The 16,361-nt window shown below is 44.8% G+C and overlaps 1 protein-coding gene across 5 annotated transcripts; it reads right to left on the bottom strand.

Annotated features, from left to right (window-relative positions):
* Positions 1 to 2,983: 2,983 nt before the first annotated feature.
* HSBP1 (heat shock factor binding protein 1) lies at positions 2,984 to 8,046 on the bottom strand. 5 transcript variants are annotated; one of them, NM_001258044.1, is given in 5 exon segments: positions 2,984 to 3,783; positions 3,832 to 4,597; positions 6,602 to 6,722; positions 7,291 to 7,357; positions 7,916 to 8,046. In NM_001258044.1, coding segments are annotated over 3 exon segments (231 nt in total). In that variant the 5' UTR covers positions 7,961 to 8,046; the 3' UTR covers positions 2,984 to 3,783; positions 3,832 to 4,597; positions 6,602 to 6,603.
* Between the last annotated feature and the right edge of the window lie 8,315 nt (positions 8,047 to 16,361).

The following is a 16,361-nucleotide window of genomic DNA, read 5'->3' as shown; positions in this document are numbered from 1 at the left end:
CGCCCAGCCCGATCTTGCTCTTAGTTTTTCTGAGGTGCAGAATTTACTAGCCCCAGAGCTGCCCTCCCTTGGGACTTCTTGCCATGTGAAATAATACATCCCACCATTATTAAAAGGGCTGATTTCTGCTATTGGCAGCTAAATGCTTCTAAGCTGCTGGATCCTGAATCCAGACTATTCTTAATTATTGGGAAGCAATACTGTTCTCTTTTGAAAGGTGGACATTTTGCAAGACCAATGTGACTAAATGGTCAAATTCTGTTTTCTACGGTAGGGACACAGAATTTGACCATTATTAGATCATTATCGTGAAGATTATTATTGTGAAGCAGGACAGTCAAGCCTGTTCTTATGAGGCAGGGTAGCATCTACATGATAGTTCATGTATGTGGTGTCTACATAAGCTTTGGTAAGATGGAGCTCTGTTGAGGAGACAGCCACACATTACATTTCATCAGTGTCGGGGATCCCACAGAGGCTGATGCTGTACAGCTTTTAGGGTCACTTGAACCCTAGGCAGGGGTCTGAGGAGCTTCCAGGCACCTCTTAGTGAGAGCCTAAGGGGTGAGGACCAAGCCTTAGGATCCCCCCTCTTTTTTTTTTGAGACAGGGTCTTGCTCTGTCAACCCAGCTGGAGTGGAGTGGTCCGATCACAGCTCACTGCAGCCTCGACTTCCTGGGCTCAAGTGATCCTCCCACCTCAGCCCCCTGAGTGGCTGGGAGCACAGGTGTGTGCCACCACACTCAGGGCTAATTTTTCTATTTTTTTGTAGAGATGGAGTCTCACTATATTGCCCAGGCTGGCCCTTTTTTCTTTTTTAAAATAACAAACTCTTTTCCTATTTTCATATTAATTTGTGGGGTTGATAGGTGCAATGTTCCATCACAGTTCCTCTGGTTTTGTTTCTGGGCAGTGACTAACGTCTCCCCTCCCTCATTTTCACCCATTGAAAAGTTCTCAACTGGCTGCAGCTAAAATCAGACACTTACAATTCATGCAAGATTCAGATTCCAGGTGACGGCTTCAGGAGTGCATTTTAAAGTCTTCGTTGCTGTAAAACAACAACAAAAACCGTGCTCCAATAGGATGCTAAGCTAATAGGTCATGGAGTTGGGGGGGTGTCTTTTTCTCCCCCGGGTTGGGCCTCAAGCAATAATTTTTGTGGGAGACGGGACGGGTACAGGCATGGAAAACCAATGTGAAAACCTGCGGTTCGTACTCCCCGCGGTTGTGCTCTGGGCAGATGTTTGAGGAACTTAGTTTCTGTCGTTGTTCTCAACTGATTTAGGAGAAAAAGGCACTGATCCAGGAGCACACATTTTCTACCAGCTCTGAATAGTTTAAATTGCAAATAAAAACTCACATCCAGTGTGTTTATTACTTAATTTTAGGTCATGTTTAATTGAAAACACTACATCAGCCTTTTGAAACTAAATTTCGAGACCCAGCGAGTGGGGTTGATGATTTTCAGACAGCCTGGACAGATGAGATTTGGAGCTCGGCTCACATGAAGAGGCAGATGATCAGCTGTGTTCATGAGCGGTGCAGGCGTGCAGCTGTGAGGACATTCCAGGGTCATCACTGCCAGCTGTGACCTCCGGCCCCTGACTCCCAGTCTCGGGTTCCTTTTCCTTAAATGGGACTCATCAAATGAAAACCTCTCAGTGTGGTCATGAGGATTAAGCCAAATAGTGCAAACAAAATGCTTAGCGCAGTACAGCGGTTTATAGTCAATGCTTTCAATGGTGCTAGCTGTGAACAATCGGTAACTGTAGCCAGTCAACTTTCAGGGCTAGATATGACAGCACATGCTGCAAATGCCTCCATTTTATTCTAATCAAAATATATAATCTGCAAAATCCAAAGAAAAGAGGTACACAGTATCTGTTTGGGAAGGCTTCCATTTACAATCAGCATGTTGAAAAAGTTCACTTTTCATTGTTTGGAGGACTCTGTTCCCATAGCAACAGTGCTCTAAGTGGGGGTTAAAATTCCAAGGACTCACTGGGGCAAATTAACTCTTAGTTACCTGAAATATTGTATGCTAGTCCTGATAGGGTCAAACAATGACTGCACTTTACTGGTAATGAAACAAAAAATTGCTATGAAAATAAGATTAAAATATTTAAAAATCCTGTGGCTCAAAGGACAGCAGGATGAACTAGGGGCCAAACGAAGAAGCTGTGGGGCCTTGGGGTTTGGGAGACAGGGCACTTAAATGTAAGGCTGTTTTCCTTGGTGCAAGGGCCCCCATACTCATCTGTATTTGTCAGCCCTCAAGAGAATCTTCACTGGCTGGTAAATGAACAAGAAGAGTTGGAGAAAGAGTACTTCATACAGTATAAAAAAGACCCTTGGCCAGGCATGGTGGCTCAAGCCTGTAATCCCAGCACTTTGGGAAGCTGAGGCAGGACTGCTTGAGCCTAGGAGTTCTAGACCAGCCTGGGCAACACAGCAAAACCCAGGGGTGGTGGCATGAACCTGTAATACTAGCTACTTGGGAGGTTGAGGCAGGAGGACTGCCTGAGCCTGGGAGCTTGAGGTTCCGAGTGAGCTATGATTATGCCACTGCACTACAGCCTGGGCAACAGCAGGAGAACTTGAAATCCAGCAGGCGAGCAGGTTTAAAGATGAGTTCTCTGCTCTACTTTCCGAGCCTTTAATACGCTAATTTCTTCATGAGGTTCACAGCATGTCGTCTAAACCCAAGTGACCATAACCCTTTTTTCCTGCAGCATCTCTAGGGGCAAGTGTTCTGGGAATGTACCTGAGACAATTCTCCTGCAATGCGAGTCCTCGCAAGCCCTCCTCCCGCTCCTCAGCTTCCCCTTCCAGCAGGCAACCTCCCCCAACACGCCCCTCCTGCTTTGCCTTGGGCTACTTGTACTTAATCCATCCAGAGGTTTTAGTTGATACTCTAATGTGATTTCTGCATTTCAATCTGAAAACCAAACAGATTTTTGACACAAAGGAAGCTTCATAGCAGGATTTCAGGCACCTTTATTCATGGCAGATATTTTTGGTCAGGGCAGCCTGCCTTTGAAATCGTTCCATTATTTGAGGAGGTCGACTCCTGCCTAAGTCACAACTCTCCTACAACTGCAACCGGCCATATCATTTCCATTTGCCACTTAGGAGGCTTGAGAACATCAGCAGGGATGCAGGTTTCAGCTGGTCTGGTCAATGCCTGCAGTGTGTGCGGGGCATTCAGGGGCTCCAGCCTGCATCACAACTGGCCTGATCAAAGGAGGTTCTGCAGTTGAGTAACCAGAGTGGTGAATTCATTTTATTACAGAAGGATCTGACTCCTTTATGTTCCCCATGTAACTTGTATACAGGACAAATTATTTCTTACTATGATAGATTTGCAATATAAACACCAAGACTGGTGATACGAGAAACTTAAAAAACATCATGTTTTTCAATTTTTCAAGTTTTTGTGTAAAAGCACTTTGTGGTGACAATCATGGATCACCTTCCATGTCATCAATATTGGCTTCTCGGTTTAGCACTCCTGGCACTGCATTTTTGAGTGGCAAGAGTTAAAAGGTATTGTCCCTGTCTTCTATAATCAATAATATTGTCACTCTGCAAGAATTTAGATAAGAAACAGTTTAAGTAAAATAGTATTTCTTAAAAACTCGAGTCTACCACACACCACTGATCATATTCCAGCCAAGCAGCTGGCATGGGCTTAACATGGTCTCTTTTCCTTCGCTTTCTTTTCCAGTCAGTAGCTCAAAGGAAAGATGGAGTGACTGAATTTTAAAATCCTGCCAGATTTTTTATGGTAAAAGATGGAGTGACTGAATTTTAAAATCCTGCCAGATTTTTTATGGTAACCATTGTAGATGAACCATGTAGGGTCCTGCTGAAGTATTAGAATCTCATGCAAAACTCTAACAAATGCCTCATTACAGAAGGCTATTGTCATTTTCTGTACTGTAAAAGTTCTAACACAAGAAAGTGGCAGTGGTTACTTTTCATTGACTTTAGCATGTGACCTCAGGGACTCAGACATAAGTCTAAGTTCTATTCTGAGTTTTGGCAACAGAGCAGTGACAGATATTTCTGAATAAACAATTTTTAGGTGTTTTTAGCCATTCGAAAAGTATTGCCAACACACTATTTGGTGTTAGCTCAACAGTCACTTTGTGCTGAGAATTAAAGAACTCTAAAGTCTACAAACATCTTACTTCACCAAGACTATAATCGAAGGGTTTACTACTTGTGTAATAAAAAAATCACACAGCAACTTTTATCCAAACAGCAACTACTACAAAAGGAATGACAAGAAAAAAAAAATGACTTCACAGAAATACACTAAAAGATTTGACAATGTTATGCAGGAACCGCCAAAGTTTTAGTGTTTAATGATGAATAGCACAACTGACCAAGGTCCAAGATGTGAAGATACTATGTTCAAGAAACTGGGGGTTAAATCACTCTACAAACTAACTATATAGTATGTGATAAGAATGCATACTTTATAATATAAAACCTGTCTACACATAGTAGTTAGCTGTAAAAAGCCATTCGATCTTCTCTTGGCTTGGAAACATGGTGTTCCAGATTCCAGTATAAATTATTAGCAACCTGTTGAAGAAGGAAAAATCATCAACATGTTTTTCATTGTATGAGTGCAAGTAAAAATGACATACAGAACTATCAACTAAAAATCCCTTTACACTCTCCTATTGAGTTAAACTTATTTTCTTTGGACAATATTTTAGCAAAAATAGATTTAACTGGAAATATTTTTTAAAATTTTGGAGTCAGTTTCCTACTCCCATTCTTTTCTTTGAATGACCCCCATCACTAGCCAGTCTACAATCCTGAAATTCTTGTGGCAAGATTCTCAGTCGGTTGATGGGAGTTTTGGCTGCCACATAACATAAAAAGAGACCCACAGATGCATCGAAGACTGGTAGGACATTTTTCCAAATTATCTCTGGATAAGAATAATGATGACATCACCCATAGAAAGCAGTTATGTGATGTACTCACATAGTGAATAAACCCTACCTATCGTAAAGATAAAAGCAAAGTTAAGAGTCTGTCTTCAATATCCCAAATCTGTATTTCGCATAACTTAAAATGTGGTCCAGAGCAAGCCCAGAAAATAGGAAACTAGGCATCTTTTACTGTATATTCTGCTTGGTACACTACCTATCTAAAAATACTCAGGATTTTGATTTATTTTTTTATTTTTTTTTTGAGACAGAGTCTTGCTCTATCACCCAGGCTGGAGTGCAGTAGCATGATCATGGCTCACTGCAAACTCTGCCTCCTGGGTTCAAAGGATTCTCCTGTCTCAGCCTGCCGAGTAGCTGGGATTACAGGCGTGCACCACCACGCCCATTTTTGTAGAGACAGGGTTTCACCATGTTGGCCAGGCTGGTCTCGAGCTCCTCACATCAAGTGATCTGCGCGCCTTTGCCTCCCAAAGTGCTGGGATTACAGGCATGAGCCACCACGTGCCAGCAACCGTTTTTTTTTTTGAGACGAATCTCACTCTGTCGCCCAGGCTGGAGTGCAGTGGCGCGATCTCAACTGCAACCTCTGCCTCCCTGGGTAACATTCATTTTTATAGAGAATTAAAACGTTATAAATGAAACATGAGAAAAGGGAGTTTAAAACTTATTTTTCACATATACAGAGGAAAAGGACTGTGCACTCAGTGCTGAGTGATAGTGTACATTTACCTATCTTGCTATTGGGTAGTTTTAATGGGCTTTCCTCTGACATCTGAAACTATTCAGTGGAAATTTAAATGAACTCCAGAGTAAAAGCTTAATGTGGCCACAATCTAGTTTACCAATGTCAAGTTACCAAGAAAGTCTCCAGAATTTAAGCCATTTAAGAAGGTGGTAATGTGGGCGACTTATCAGCGATCCCCTCCACCGCCCCCCGCCTCCCAAGAAAAGCAATGGAAAATCTTCCAGTGACAGGCTTTATAGGCCAACAAAAACCCCTTTATTAGCTGGAATGATAAAAACTCAGTGGTTATCTAATGTTAGCCAGTTGTCTTAACTAACAGTGACAGAAGTCTAATTAATAAAACCTGGGAAAATAAATTCAGTGTAAAGAATGAGTTTGGCATGAAAAATTCCAAAACATGAAGTCCACAGCGGGTAAAGAATACAGGGATGTTTGCTGGGATCATGGCTGGGAACTGATCTACAGAATGTCTGACTACATCAAAATTATATTTACAGGTTCTATTCTTTTAAGGGAAAAAAAAAAAAAAAAAAAGGCCGGGCACGGTGGCTCACACCTGTAATCCCAGTACTTCCAGAGGCTGAGGTGGGCGGATCACTTGAGGTCAGAATTCGAGACCAGCCTGACCAACATGGAGAAACCCCATCTCTACTAAGAATACAAAATTAGCTGGGCGTCGTGGCACAAGCCTGTAATCCCAGCTACTCGGGAGGCTGAGGCAGGAGAATCCCTTGAACCCAGGAGACAAAGGTTGTGGTGAGCCGAGATTGTGCCATTGCACTCCAGCCTGGGCAACAAGAGCAAAACTCCGTGTTAAAAAAAAAAAAAAAAAAAGAAAAGAAAAAAAGAAACGAAAAAAAAAATTGCCCCCTTCCTCACCTTCAACTCTTTTGTGTGGCAGGTATCTTGTTTTCACCTTCCAGTTCCTCCACCCCAGCCTGTGTCATGAGGTCTGCGATGTTCTTCTCCAGATCATCAATGCGACTACTCATATCATCAAGTGGTGAAGTTAAAGACAACGCGTGCCAACATCTCCTCATTGAGCCCTTTCCTTCCGTCCCTGTGGACTACGGCCTTAAACACAACGATTTTAGGGAAACCGGTCTTCCAATTTCCTTTAGACACTGTTACAGGCTGGTGGGTAAGAGTATAGGCCTCTGGGGCATGGCTACTCAGCATCGGTTTCCGGCCCTGACCCTTACTAGTGATGGAACCCCTAAACCTCAATTTATGCATTTGCTAAAGATGGTAACACTACAACCCACTCATAAGGTCATGCTGAGTATCAAAAGAAAGACACACACAAAAGCGCTTAGTTCACAGTCCATGGTCAACCACACCAGCTATTAGGATTGGTAGATGTACGCTCCTTGAGCCAGGGATCTGTCTAGCTCAGCTGTACCCCGAGCTCTCGGCGCAGTCCTTCTTGGAAACACAGTACAATCCAAGCTCAAATTCTGTAAGTGACTGGCTGAAGCTGGCCTGAAAACTACTCATTTATCCCCACCGCTGCCCGGCAAAGAGGCTCCAAAGGCCCACAGGAGGCCCACTACAGATAAAAAGGATATTTCTCCCAATGATCTGGTCAGACATGGTCTGAAATTTATCTTGCATCTGCTGCAGGAGTGTCTGCACCTAAGAAAAACCGAAACAAACAAACACGGTCCACACTGATCCTGAGACACCTTCCTGGGATCAGGACGTGAGCTCTGATCTCGGGTTCCAGCCCCATTTCTGCCTCTGGGCAGCTGTGCCGCCTTCAGCAAGGATCTTCCTTCTCGGGGCTTCCGTTTTCCCACCTGTCTAATTAGACTGGTGGGCTGGGGAGGCCGCTGCGACTCAAAGTTCAGGGTCTTTAGGCTGTTTCTGCCGGGCTGAGGCACCCAGGGGTGTGTAAGGAGTCGAAGGGCGGGGAGGGTGTCAGAGCGAGGCAGGAGGGACCCGGGGGGCGTTCGCGACAGGTGAATGGGGTTACCGGAGGGGGTCGGGCTTAGGAGCGCTCGCGGGTAGACGGGTCCGCACCGAGCGCCCAGGGGGTCAAGGTGGCCGGGAGCCTCGGCCAGAGACGCTTCCAGAAACCGGGCCTCGGCAGACGCCAAGCGCGGGTGCGGTGGGCGCGCCTCTGTCCAGCAGGGCCTGGCCCGGCGCCGCCCGAGAAGGCCGCGGCCTCGGGCCCTCACAGCCGTCCCTTACCACCGAGGTGAGGTCCTGCACGGTCTTGGGGTCAGTCTCGGCCATCTCCCCGACGCCCAGCTTGGCGGTTATGTCTCAGACCGTAACCTACACTTCCGTTTGTCGGCTCAGACGCCCCCGCCCGCTGCTTCTCGCGACGAGACTGGCTGCTCGCGGGACCGCGGGGCATTATGGGAGTAGTAGTTTCTCCCGCACCGGAAGGGCCTCGAGGCCGAGCGCTTCCGTTCCAAGGAGCGGCCCCACCCCACGCTCCCCGCCCTCTTTTGCATAGCCCCTCCCCTCCCCAGCGTGCCGTTGGTGGGGTGGGAAGTGAGACCAACTCAGAAATGGAGCAATAGAGGCAGGGAGTGGCCTTGGCCCCCATTCCAGGCTGTAGTCAGTCGAAAGACGGCTCTGGGTTTCTTTGGCCTGTCAGGACGAACTTACTGAACTTTTGTCCTTCAACAAGACCCACTATACCCTTGTAACTGCCCCCAAGTCAAGGAACATGAGCCCCCCGGAAGCCCCATGGCCCCTGTCCTGTCCTGTCCTGTCCTGTCATCTCCACCCTGAGGGTGGCCAGCGTCCGGAGTTTAACCCTGCAGGTTCATTGTGCCCGTCAGGTTCATATGAGGGGATTCAGACAGGAAGCTGTCCATCATGTCTGGCTTCTTGCACTCCACGCGATGCCTACTGTTGAGTGGGGAAGGCTTCCGGCATCAGGGTTAGACTGTGGGTTTGGGTGTTGAAGGAGGTGGGCACTGCTGAGGTGGAACCTCTAGTTCCAACCCCACAGATGGTCTTTAGGATTGGGTCTCAGGGCAAGGGGATAGGAGAGTCCTTGACTGCGGGCCTGGCAAGGAGATGTGTGAAAGTTCTGGAAACTTTCACACATCTCATTTAAGGACTGCTGTGTGTGAGGGTCAGCTCCAGTTTGAGTTTAGGTGGGGAGAGTCTGTAAGGGGTTAGACCTGTTACAGGAAAGGGTCCTGATCCAGACCCCAAGAGATGGGGTTCTTGGATCTCCTGCAAGAAAGAATTCAGGGCGAGTCTGTAAAGTGAAAGCAAGTTTAAGAAAGTGAAGGAATAAAAGAATGATTACTCCATAGACAGAGCCCCGAGGGCTGCTGGTTGCTCATTTTTATGGTTATTTCTTGATTGTATGCTAAACAAGGGGTGGGTGATTCATACCTCCCCTTTTTAGACCATATAGGGTAACTTCTTGATGTTGCCATGGCATTTGTATACTGTCATGGCGCTAATGGGAGTGTAGCAATGAGGACAAACAGGGTTCATTCTCATTGCCATCCTGGTTTTGGTGGGTTTTGGCCGGCTTCTTTACTGCAAGCTGTTTTATCAGCAAGGTCTTTATGACCTGTACCTTGTGCTGACCTCCTATCCCAATCCTGTGACTTACAATCCTTTTAACTGTCTGGGAATGCAGCCCAGTAGGTCTCAGCCTCAGTTTACCCAGCTCCTATTCGAGATGGAGTTGCTCTTGTTCAAACGCCTCTGTGAGACCCACCAGTGTCTCTAACAAACCTGGAATCCAGTTGGCCTTGAGGCATAAGACTCAACTCCCTTCACCACCCCTTCCCCCTCACTTACACCTTTGCGTCTCACCCTACACACCTCATCCTTCCCTACAGAGAGATCTTCCTTTCTGTGTAAGGATGCACAACTTTTTTTGTATTTGGCTGTTGTCAACTGGTGTTTGGCTAGTACTTCACCCGACTACTTGAAATAAACATACTCAGTGTTTTAACTTAATCCTCAGAAGACCCTGTGATATAATTATCATAATTTTACATTATTGAGAAAACAGACGCAGAGGCATTAAGAAACTGGAACAAGGTCATCAAATTAAGGAAGTAAGAGATGCAGGACTTCCTTTTTTCTCACCATTCTAGAATTCTCTGATTTTTTTGAGCTTAGAGCAGAGTTTCTCAAGAGCTGCAATACTGGCATTTGAGTCAAGTCATTCTTTATTGTTGGTGGTGGAGGGGGTGACCGGGTGCCCTGTATATTGTAGGACGTTGAGCAGCATCTCTGACTTCTACCTGCTAGATGCCAGTATCTCAGTTTTCTTAAAATATTTTTTTTTTTTTTTTTTTTTTGAGATGGAGGCTTGCTCTGTTGCCTAGGCTGGAGTGCAGTGGCATGATGTCGGCTCGCTGCAACCTCTGCCTCTCCAGTTCAAGTGATTCTCCTGCCTCAGCCTCCCGAATAGCTGGGATTACAGGTGTGCACGACCACGCCAAACTAATCATAAAAGACTTTTCACAAAACTTCAGAACTCCTTAAAAACTAGTGAGTAGCCAAGGTGAAGAAAGGCCTCAGGCTTCTGACTTTAGATCCCAATCCCTGGGACTCCCACACTCAGCAAAGAAAGGTGAGTGCCTGCACCATGAATTTCTGGGCAGATCTGTCTTATGGCTGTGGGTTACTCAAGAACATGAATTAGCACTAGAATCTGGAGTTTTTCCTTTTCTTTCTGATAAGACACTTGTTTTTTTTTTTTTTTTTCTTTTTTTTCAAATCCCAATTGGAAATTTGCTTTACATAAACAACAAACAAACTTGATACTCTTTTAGTGGAGGCATTATTTGTTCCTTTATTTTTTGCACTTAAACAGGTAGGCAGAATGCTTTCTCTGTGTGGAGACCAAGGTCAGTTAAAGAGCTGCTTTTCATGGAAGCTTCACTAATTTATACTCATGGCTGACATACTCACCTTATGGGGCTGACACACCGAACCTAACTGAATATTGTCCCATTAGCAAAACTAATGTATTACGTGTAAGGCACTGGTAATTAACCTTTAAACTTCAGTTTTGAACAACTCTCATTTTTAACCTTTATTTAAGTGTCACAGTTGTCTTATCTCCTCTTAGCATTTTTTTAAAGCTCTTCCTAGATTAATTACATGTTGTAACTCCCTTTTTCCATTCAAGACAGTTTTGTTTTACGTGTGCTTATTATGGTACTTTTATAATCCCTTTTTGGTTCTCTGGGCCATTCTTTTGACATGCCTCCTTTCTTGGATCTATACTATGGAAGGTGGCTGGGCATGGTGGCTCATGCCTGTAATCCCAGCACTTTGGGAGTCTGAGAAAGGCAGATCACTTGAGACCAGGAGTTCAAGACCAGCCTGGCCAACATGGCGAAACCCCATCTCTATTAAAAATAGAAAAACTAGCTGGGCTAGGTGGCGTGCACCTATAATCCCAGCTATTCAGGAGGCTGAGGCCGGCCAGGGAGGCAGAGGTTGCAGTGAGCTGAGATCGAGCTACTGCACTCCAGCCTGGGCAACAGATTGAGACTGTGTCTCAGGAAAAAAAAAAAAAAAACAACAAAAAAACTATGGAAGGTGTTGGTGTGTCCATGTGGCCACATGCAGTGAGGTGCTTTGTGCGTTTGCCTTGTGTGAGCAGTGATGGAATGATCCTAGTGAGGACTTGGAGGAGCTGGAATGTGTTCTTTGCTTAGCTGCACCTGCGTCAGCTCTATAGGCCCAGCCCTGGGGCCCAGCAGCTGCTCCCCTGGTTTCTTTTCCTCCCAGGTTGCCTCATGTTGCTGCTGAGCTCCCCTCACCTGATGGGCGGTGCCACAGCAGGGTGGGTGAAGGGTGCCCCTCCCTTCTAGTGGCCTGGGCTGCCCTAGCCCCGGTCCTTCAGTAGCCATTTCAAACCTTTCTGGTCTCCCCAACCCCAGGATTTTATCCCCTTCACCTTCAGAGGATGACCTTATATTCTATTTTGTGGAGAAAATAGAGATTGTCTATCAAAACCCCTTAACTCCCGTCCTGCGTGCAGTCATAAGTTCCTGCATTAACCCTGGTGCCACTGGCCAACCCTGGTGTCACTGGCTTTCTGTCTCAGGAAGAAGTGTCCTTCCTCGCGCACAGGGCTCTGCGTTCGTCTAAGGCAGAGAGACCTGGGCCCTGATCCCATTCTCTTTCCTCAACTCCAGAAACTTGCTTCCTGCCGTCGTTTTCTTTTTTCTGATGATTCCTCCTTCTCAGCACATAACAGTGACCAACCCCCCCCCCTGCCCCGCCCCACCCCTGCCGCACAAAAAACAAATAGAAAATGGAAACCAGAACAACCGAGGTGACCCTCCACTGACTGTGTGCTCTTGTTGAGCTACGGCTCATAGGCGAGTTTCTAGAAAGGAAGGACTTATCGTCTTAGTTACTGGAACCACTTCCTTACCTCCTGTTCATGCAACTTTGCTTGTTTTGCTTCTACTAAAATGATTCTAGGTGCTGTGTGGACAGGTGCTACATAAGCCAGGTGGATGTTACTGTGTCTTTGAGACCTCTCTACTCCTTATTTATCTCTCCTTTTAATACAGAGAGTTTCATACACAGACCTTAAGTAGACATAGTATCTAGCTAAAAGGTAATTATGCCTATTTTTTCATTGTATTTATTTTGATTGCTGCTTTAGTGTATTCCAAGTGATACTGGTTTTTCATTCATGTTAGCATGTACAGTTCTCTTTTCTTTTTTTTTTTTTGAGACAGGGTCTCACTCTGTCACCCAGGCTGGAATGCAGTGGCGCAGTCATGGCTCCCTGTAACCTCAACCTCCCAGGCTCCAGCAATCCTCCTGTGATGGGCATGCGCCATTACACCTGGCTAATCTTTGTATTTTTTGTAGAGCTGGAGTTTTGCCCTGTTGTCTAGGCTGGTCTTGAACTCTTGGGCTCAAACTATCTACCTAGTCGCCTTTGCCTCTCCAAATGCTGGCATGATAGGTATGAGCTACCATGCTCGGCCAATGTACCGGCTTCTTTTAAAATAAATTTAAGCCAAAATTATAAATGTAAAATTACATAGTTTAAAACTAGAGTTGTAGCTGATGGTACAGGTGGCATTTCAGTGTGGCAGAGTTAGTGAAGGTGCAGAGATGAGACAGGGAGATGGCTAAATCGTGATTCTATTCTCTTGGGATTAAAGTTTAGAAAATCCTGCCTTGAAAGACGGCAGGGAGCCGAAGGGTAAAGGGATTGGGTGTGCTTTGAAACAACATGGTCATATAATGTGATAAGGGGAAGCAGAGGAACTATGACTGCATCAGGGTAATATCGACTCGCTTCTCCCTGGGGATAAAGTCAGAGAGGATGCTAAGGAATGTCAGCAGGTGCTGGGTCCCTAGTTTTCACAGAACAATCCTTCAGGTGCTAGCAAGCCTCAGGAGGAGGATGCGGTCCTGCTGGTACGAGGAGGGGCTGGGGCAGGACAGTCATCATCCAAGCAAAGGTAGGGCTTCGTTACAGACACAGAACGGCAGATGTAATTTAGAAATATCACCATCCTGGCACCAGTCCTCTTGGCTTGGATTCCCATGTAAAAAGCCAGCGTTGCTGCACGCTCAAAGGTGTGCCCTGGCTGGAATGAGTGGATATTTTGCCTTGCATTACCAAAGCACAAGCACGTTACTAAAGCACAAGGAGGTCTCTTTGAGGCCTTGTTTGCAAAAACAAAACAAAACAAAAAAACCCAGAAAATTGCTTTACTGGGGAAGAATGGTGTGATCGATGGTGGTTCTGATACATCTGATACATCTCAAATTCTCTTGCTTTTGGACTGAAGCATTGGTTTCTGTGTCTTATGTTCTTTGGAGGCAAATTTCCAAATTAGCATCTCCGTGACTGGCTGCCAAGGCATCTGTTTGCTATTTATTTACCCAAAGTAGCAGTTTCCTGGAGACAGACTGCCTGGGGGGAAGGAAAGTTTTCCTATAGACCAGATTTGTAAGTTTAGGTTTCCTCTGCTTTACTCCCCCGTCATTGTCCACTTGCTTAGTCCACAGCATTTTCATGCATTGTTTCTGATGACACAGTGTGTTCCTGGTGATAAATGTGGTGGTGCTGCCTTAGCGTATAGCAGGAAAAGTGCCAGGGTGGAGCCATGCATACCACTCAGTAGTCGTGAGACCTACCATGAGATGGTTTTAACTGTGTGAACCTCAGTTTCTTCAGCTATAGAATGGAGTTAATGTCTATTTCAATATCCCATGAATTACATAAATTATGTATATGATATATAATTATTACACATAAATTACACATATAACTACAAGGTAATGTGTATATACACGTCTATATAGATAAATACAGTATCCGGCCTATAGGAAGCACTTATGAACACACCCTTCCCTCTCTCTCTCTCTTTTTTTTTTTTTAGATAGAGCCTTGCTCTGTTCTGTTGCCCAGGCTGGAATGCAGTGGCACTATCTTGGCTCACTGCTCACTGCAACCTCCAGCTGCTGGGTTCAAGTGATTCTCCTGCCTCAGCCTCCTGAGTAGCTGGGATTACAGGTGCCCACCACTACACCTGGCTAACTTTTATATTTTTGGTAGAGATGAGGTTTCACTGTGTTGGCCAGGCTGGTCTTGAAGTCCTGACCTCAGGTGATCGGCCCACCTCTGCCTCCCAAATTGCTGGAATTACAGGCGTGAGCCACCACATCTGGCCCCCTTCTTTTTTTTAAAAATGATCTCACTAAGTAACTTTCTTGCTGTCTATCTGTCTGATCTACCTGTCTATCTCACTCTCTCTCTCTCTCTCTATCATCTATATATCTGTTTTTCCAAATCAGAATGATTGACTTTTATGAAAGAAGCAGAAGAGAGCCAATTATTAAGCAGGAATCACTTGGTTTTAGTCTTGGTTTTTAAACATCATAGACTAACATGGTGTGGAGTCCTGATAAGTAAGCAACAGTGAAGAAGGGGGTCCCAAGTAGGGGAGAACAACTGTTCCAAGAGACAGCTAATCACAAACAAGACGCTGGCACAACTACCTCGCTCCGAGTGTAACATCCTCCAGCATGACCTAAAACTTCCCTCCAGCCCCTGCCTCTTTCCAGACAGCCCCTTCTCTGCTGTGCTGCCCGTTGCTTCCTTGCAACGTACTTTCCCTTGAGTAATTGAGTAATTGGCCTTTCTTTACCTACAACTGTCTTGTTAAATTGGTAAATTCTTTTTTTTCTTTTCTTTTTTTTGAGACAGAGTCTCACTCTGTTACCCAGGCTGGCGTGCAGGGGCCTGATCTTGGCTCACTGCAACCTCTACCTCCTGGGTTCAAGCGATTCTCCCACCTTAGCTTCCCAAGTAGCTAGGATTACAGGCACGTGTCACCATGCCCAGTTAAGTTTTGTATTTGTAGTAGAGACGGGGTTTCACCACATTAGCCAGGCTGGTCACAAACTCCTGACCTCTGGTGATTTGCCCGCCTTGGCCTCCCAAAGTGCTGGGATTACAGCCGTGAGCCACCATGCCCTGCTGGTAAATCCTTTGCCACCCAAAACACTGGCACCAGCCAGTTGCACCCACGACACTGCGCACCACTGGACAAAAAGGTCCCTTTGCTCTGTCACAGTGTTTAGACTAGACTGTACTAAAGATGGTCTAAGACTAAACACACAAGTTAAAAATCCCAGATAAGCTTTATTTGAATATTTCACAAACAAGTTACACATTTCTTTGTAACTACATAGTAAAGCAAATATTAGTTTACAGCTCAGAAACTGTAAGCAATTCAGCAGGGAGGGCTCAAAGGAGTGACATCTGCCATAGAATGAATATTTTAACATGATTAACTTTTATCCCTTTTGAAAAGTGTTTATGAATAAAAAGCATTTAAAATTTCTTCAAATTTTTATCTGGGGGGATAAATAAAATTTTGTCATCAGGACAGTGTTGACATGTGCATGACAACACAGATTTTATATATATATATAGCCTGCATTGTCAACTCTCTAATAGTCTGAATTCATGTATACGATAGACATAATGGATTTATTACTCTCTAAAGAAAAAGCTTTTTAAAAAGTAGCAGAAAATAGAGGCTCCAGCTTATTTTCATAGTGCTTCTATAAACCCCTTTCTCCAAGTCTTCATAGCTTCAGAATGAAAACTTCCCTAATCCTACACCACCCAAGGCATTTCACCATCTCCCTACCAACCAGCTGGCACGTGGAAAGTCAAATAAAATGGTTCAAAGGCTTATCAAGCTTAGCAACCCTCCAACAAAAGATGTGATGATAGCAACGTAGCATGAGAGAGAGGAAATTTTTCTGCTTACTTAATTTGATGAGTATCTAAATTATTTCTGCTTAAATTATAGACTTACTCTTAAATTATATAATTGAAGTTCTTATCTGAAACCCGCATACACACATCCATTCCCACTATTTTTTGCTGTCTCTCTATATCTTGTACATGCTTTCATATGAACACAGTCACAACTGCAGAATTTTTTTCAATAGTGGGCTAATCTATTAGCAATAGGAAATATAGTAAGGGTAACACACTGGATATAGTAAAAGAATTGTTAATTGCATTGGATGTACAATTTTGAAAGCATTTTATCATTAGACTATGAAAAATACCAAATCTCAACAGTCAGTTAAGGAGAGAAGATGGAGGTCTTTATGAAAGATGTAGCCAGATTATTAG

Source organism: Macaca mulatta, chromosome 20 (genome assembly GCF_049350105.2).
Source record: "Macaca mulatta isolate MMU2019108-1 chromosome 20, T2T-MMU8v2.0, whole genome shotgun sequence".
In the NCBI taxonomy this organism is placed as follows: domain Eukaryota; kingdom Metazoa; phylum Chordata; class Mammalia; order Primates; family Cercopithecidae; genus Macaca; species Macaca mulatta.
The sequence above is the reverse complement of the archived record's forward strand: the minus strand, read 5'-3'. Positions and strand labels throughout refer to the sequence as shown.

Bases quoted from the DNA above. Each gene is read 5' to 3' on its own strand.
- HSBP1 (XM_077984009.1), bottom strand. From the start codon at position 7,960: ATGGCCGAGACTGACCCCAAGACCGTGCAGGACCTCACCTCGGTG. The intron at 7,358-7,915 runs GTAAGGGACGGC...GGTTTTTCTTAG, and splicing joins TGCAGGACCTCACCTCGGTG to GTGCAGACACTCCTGCAGCA. The intron at 6,723-7,290 runs ATATCCTTTTTA...TAACTTCACCAC, and splicing joins TGACCAGATCATTGGGAGAA to TTGATGATATGAGTAGTCGC.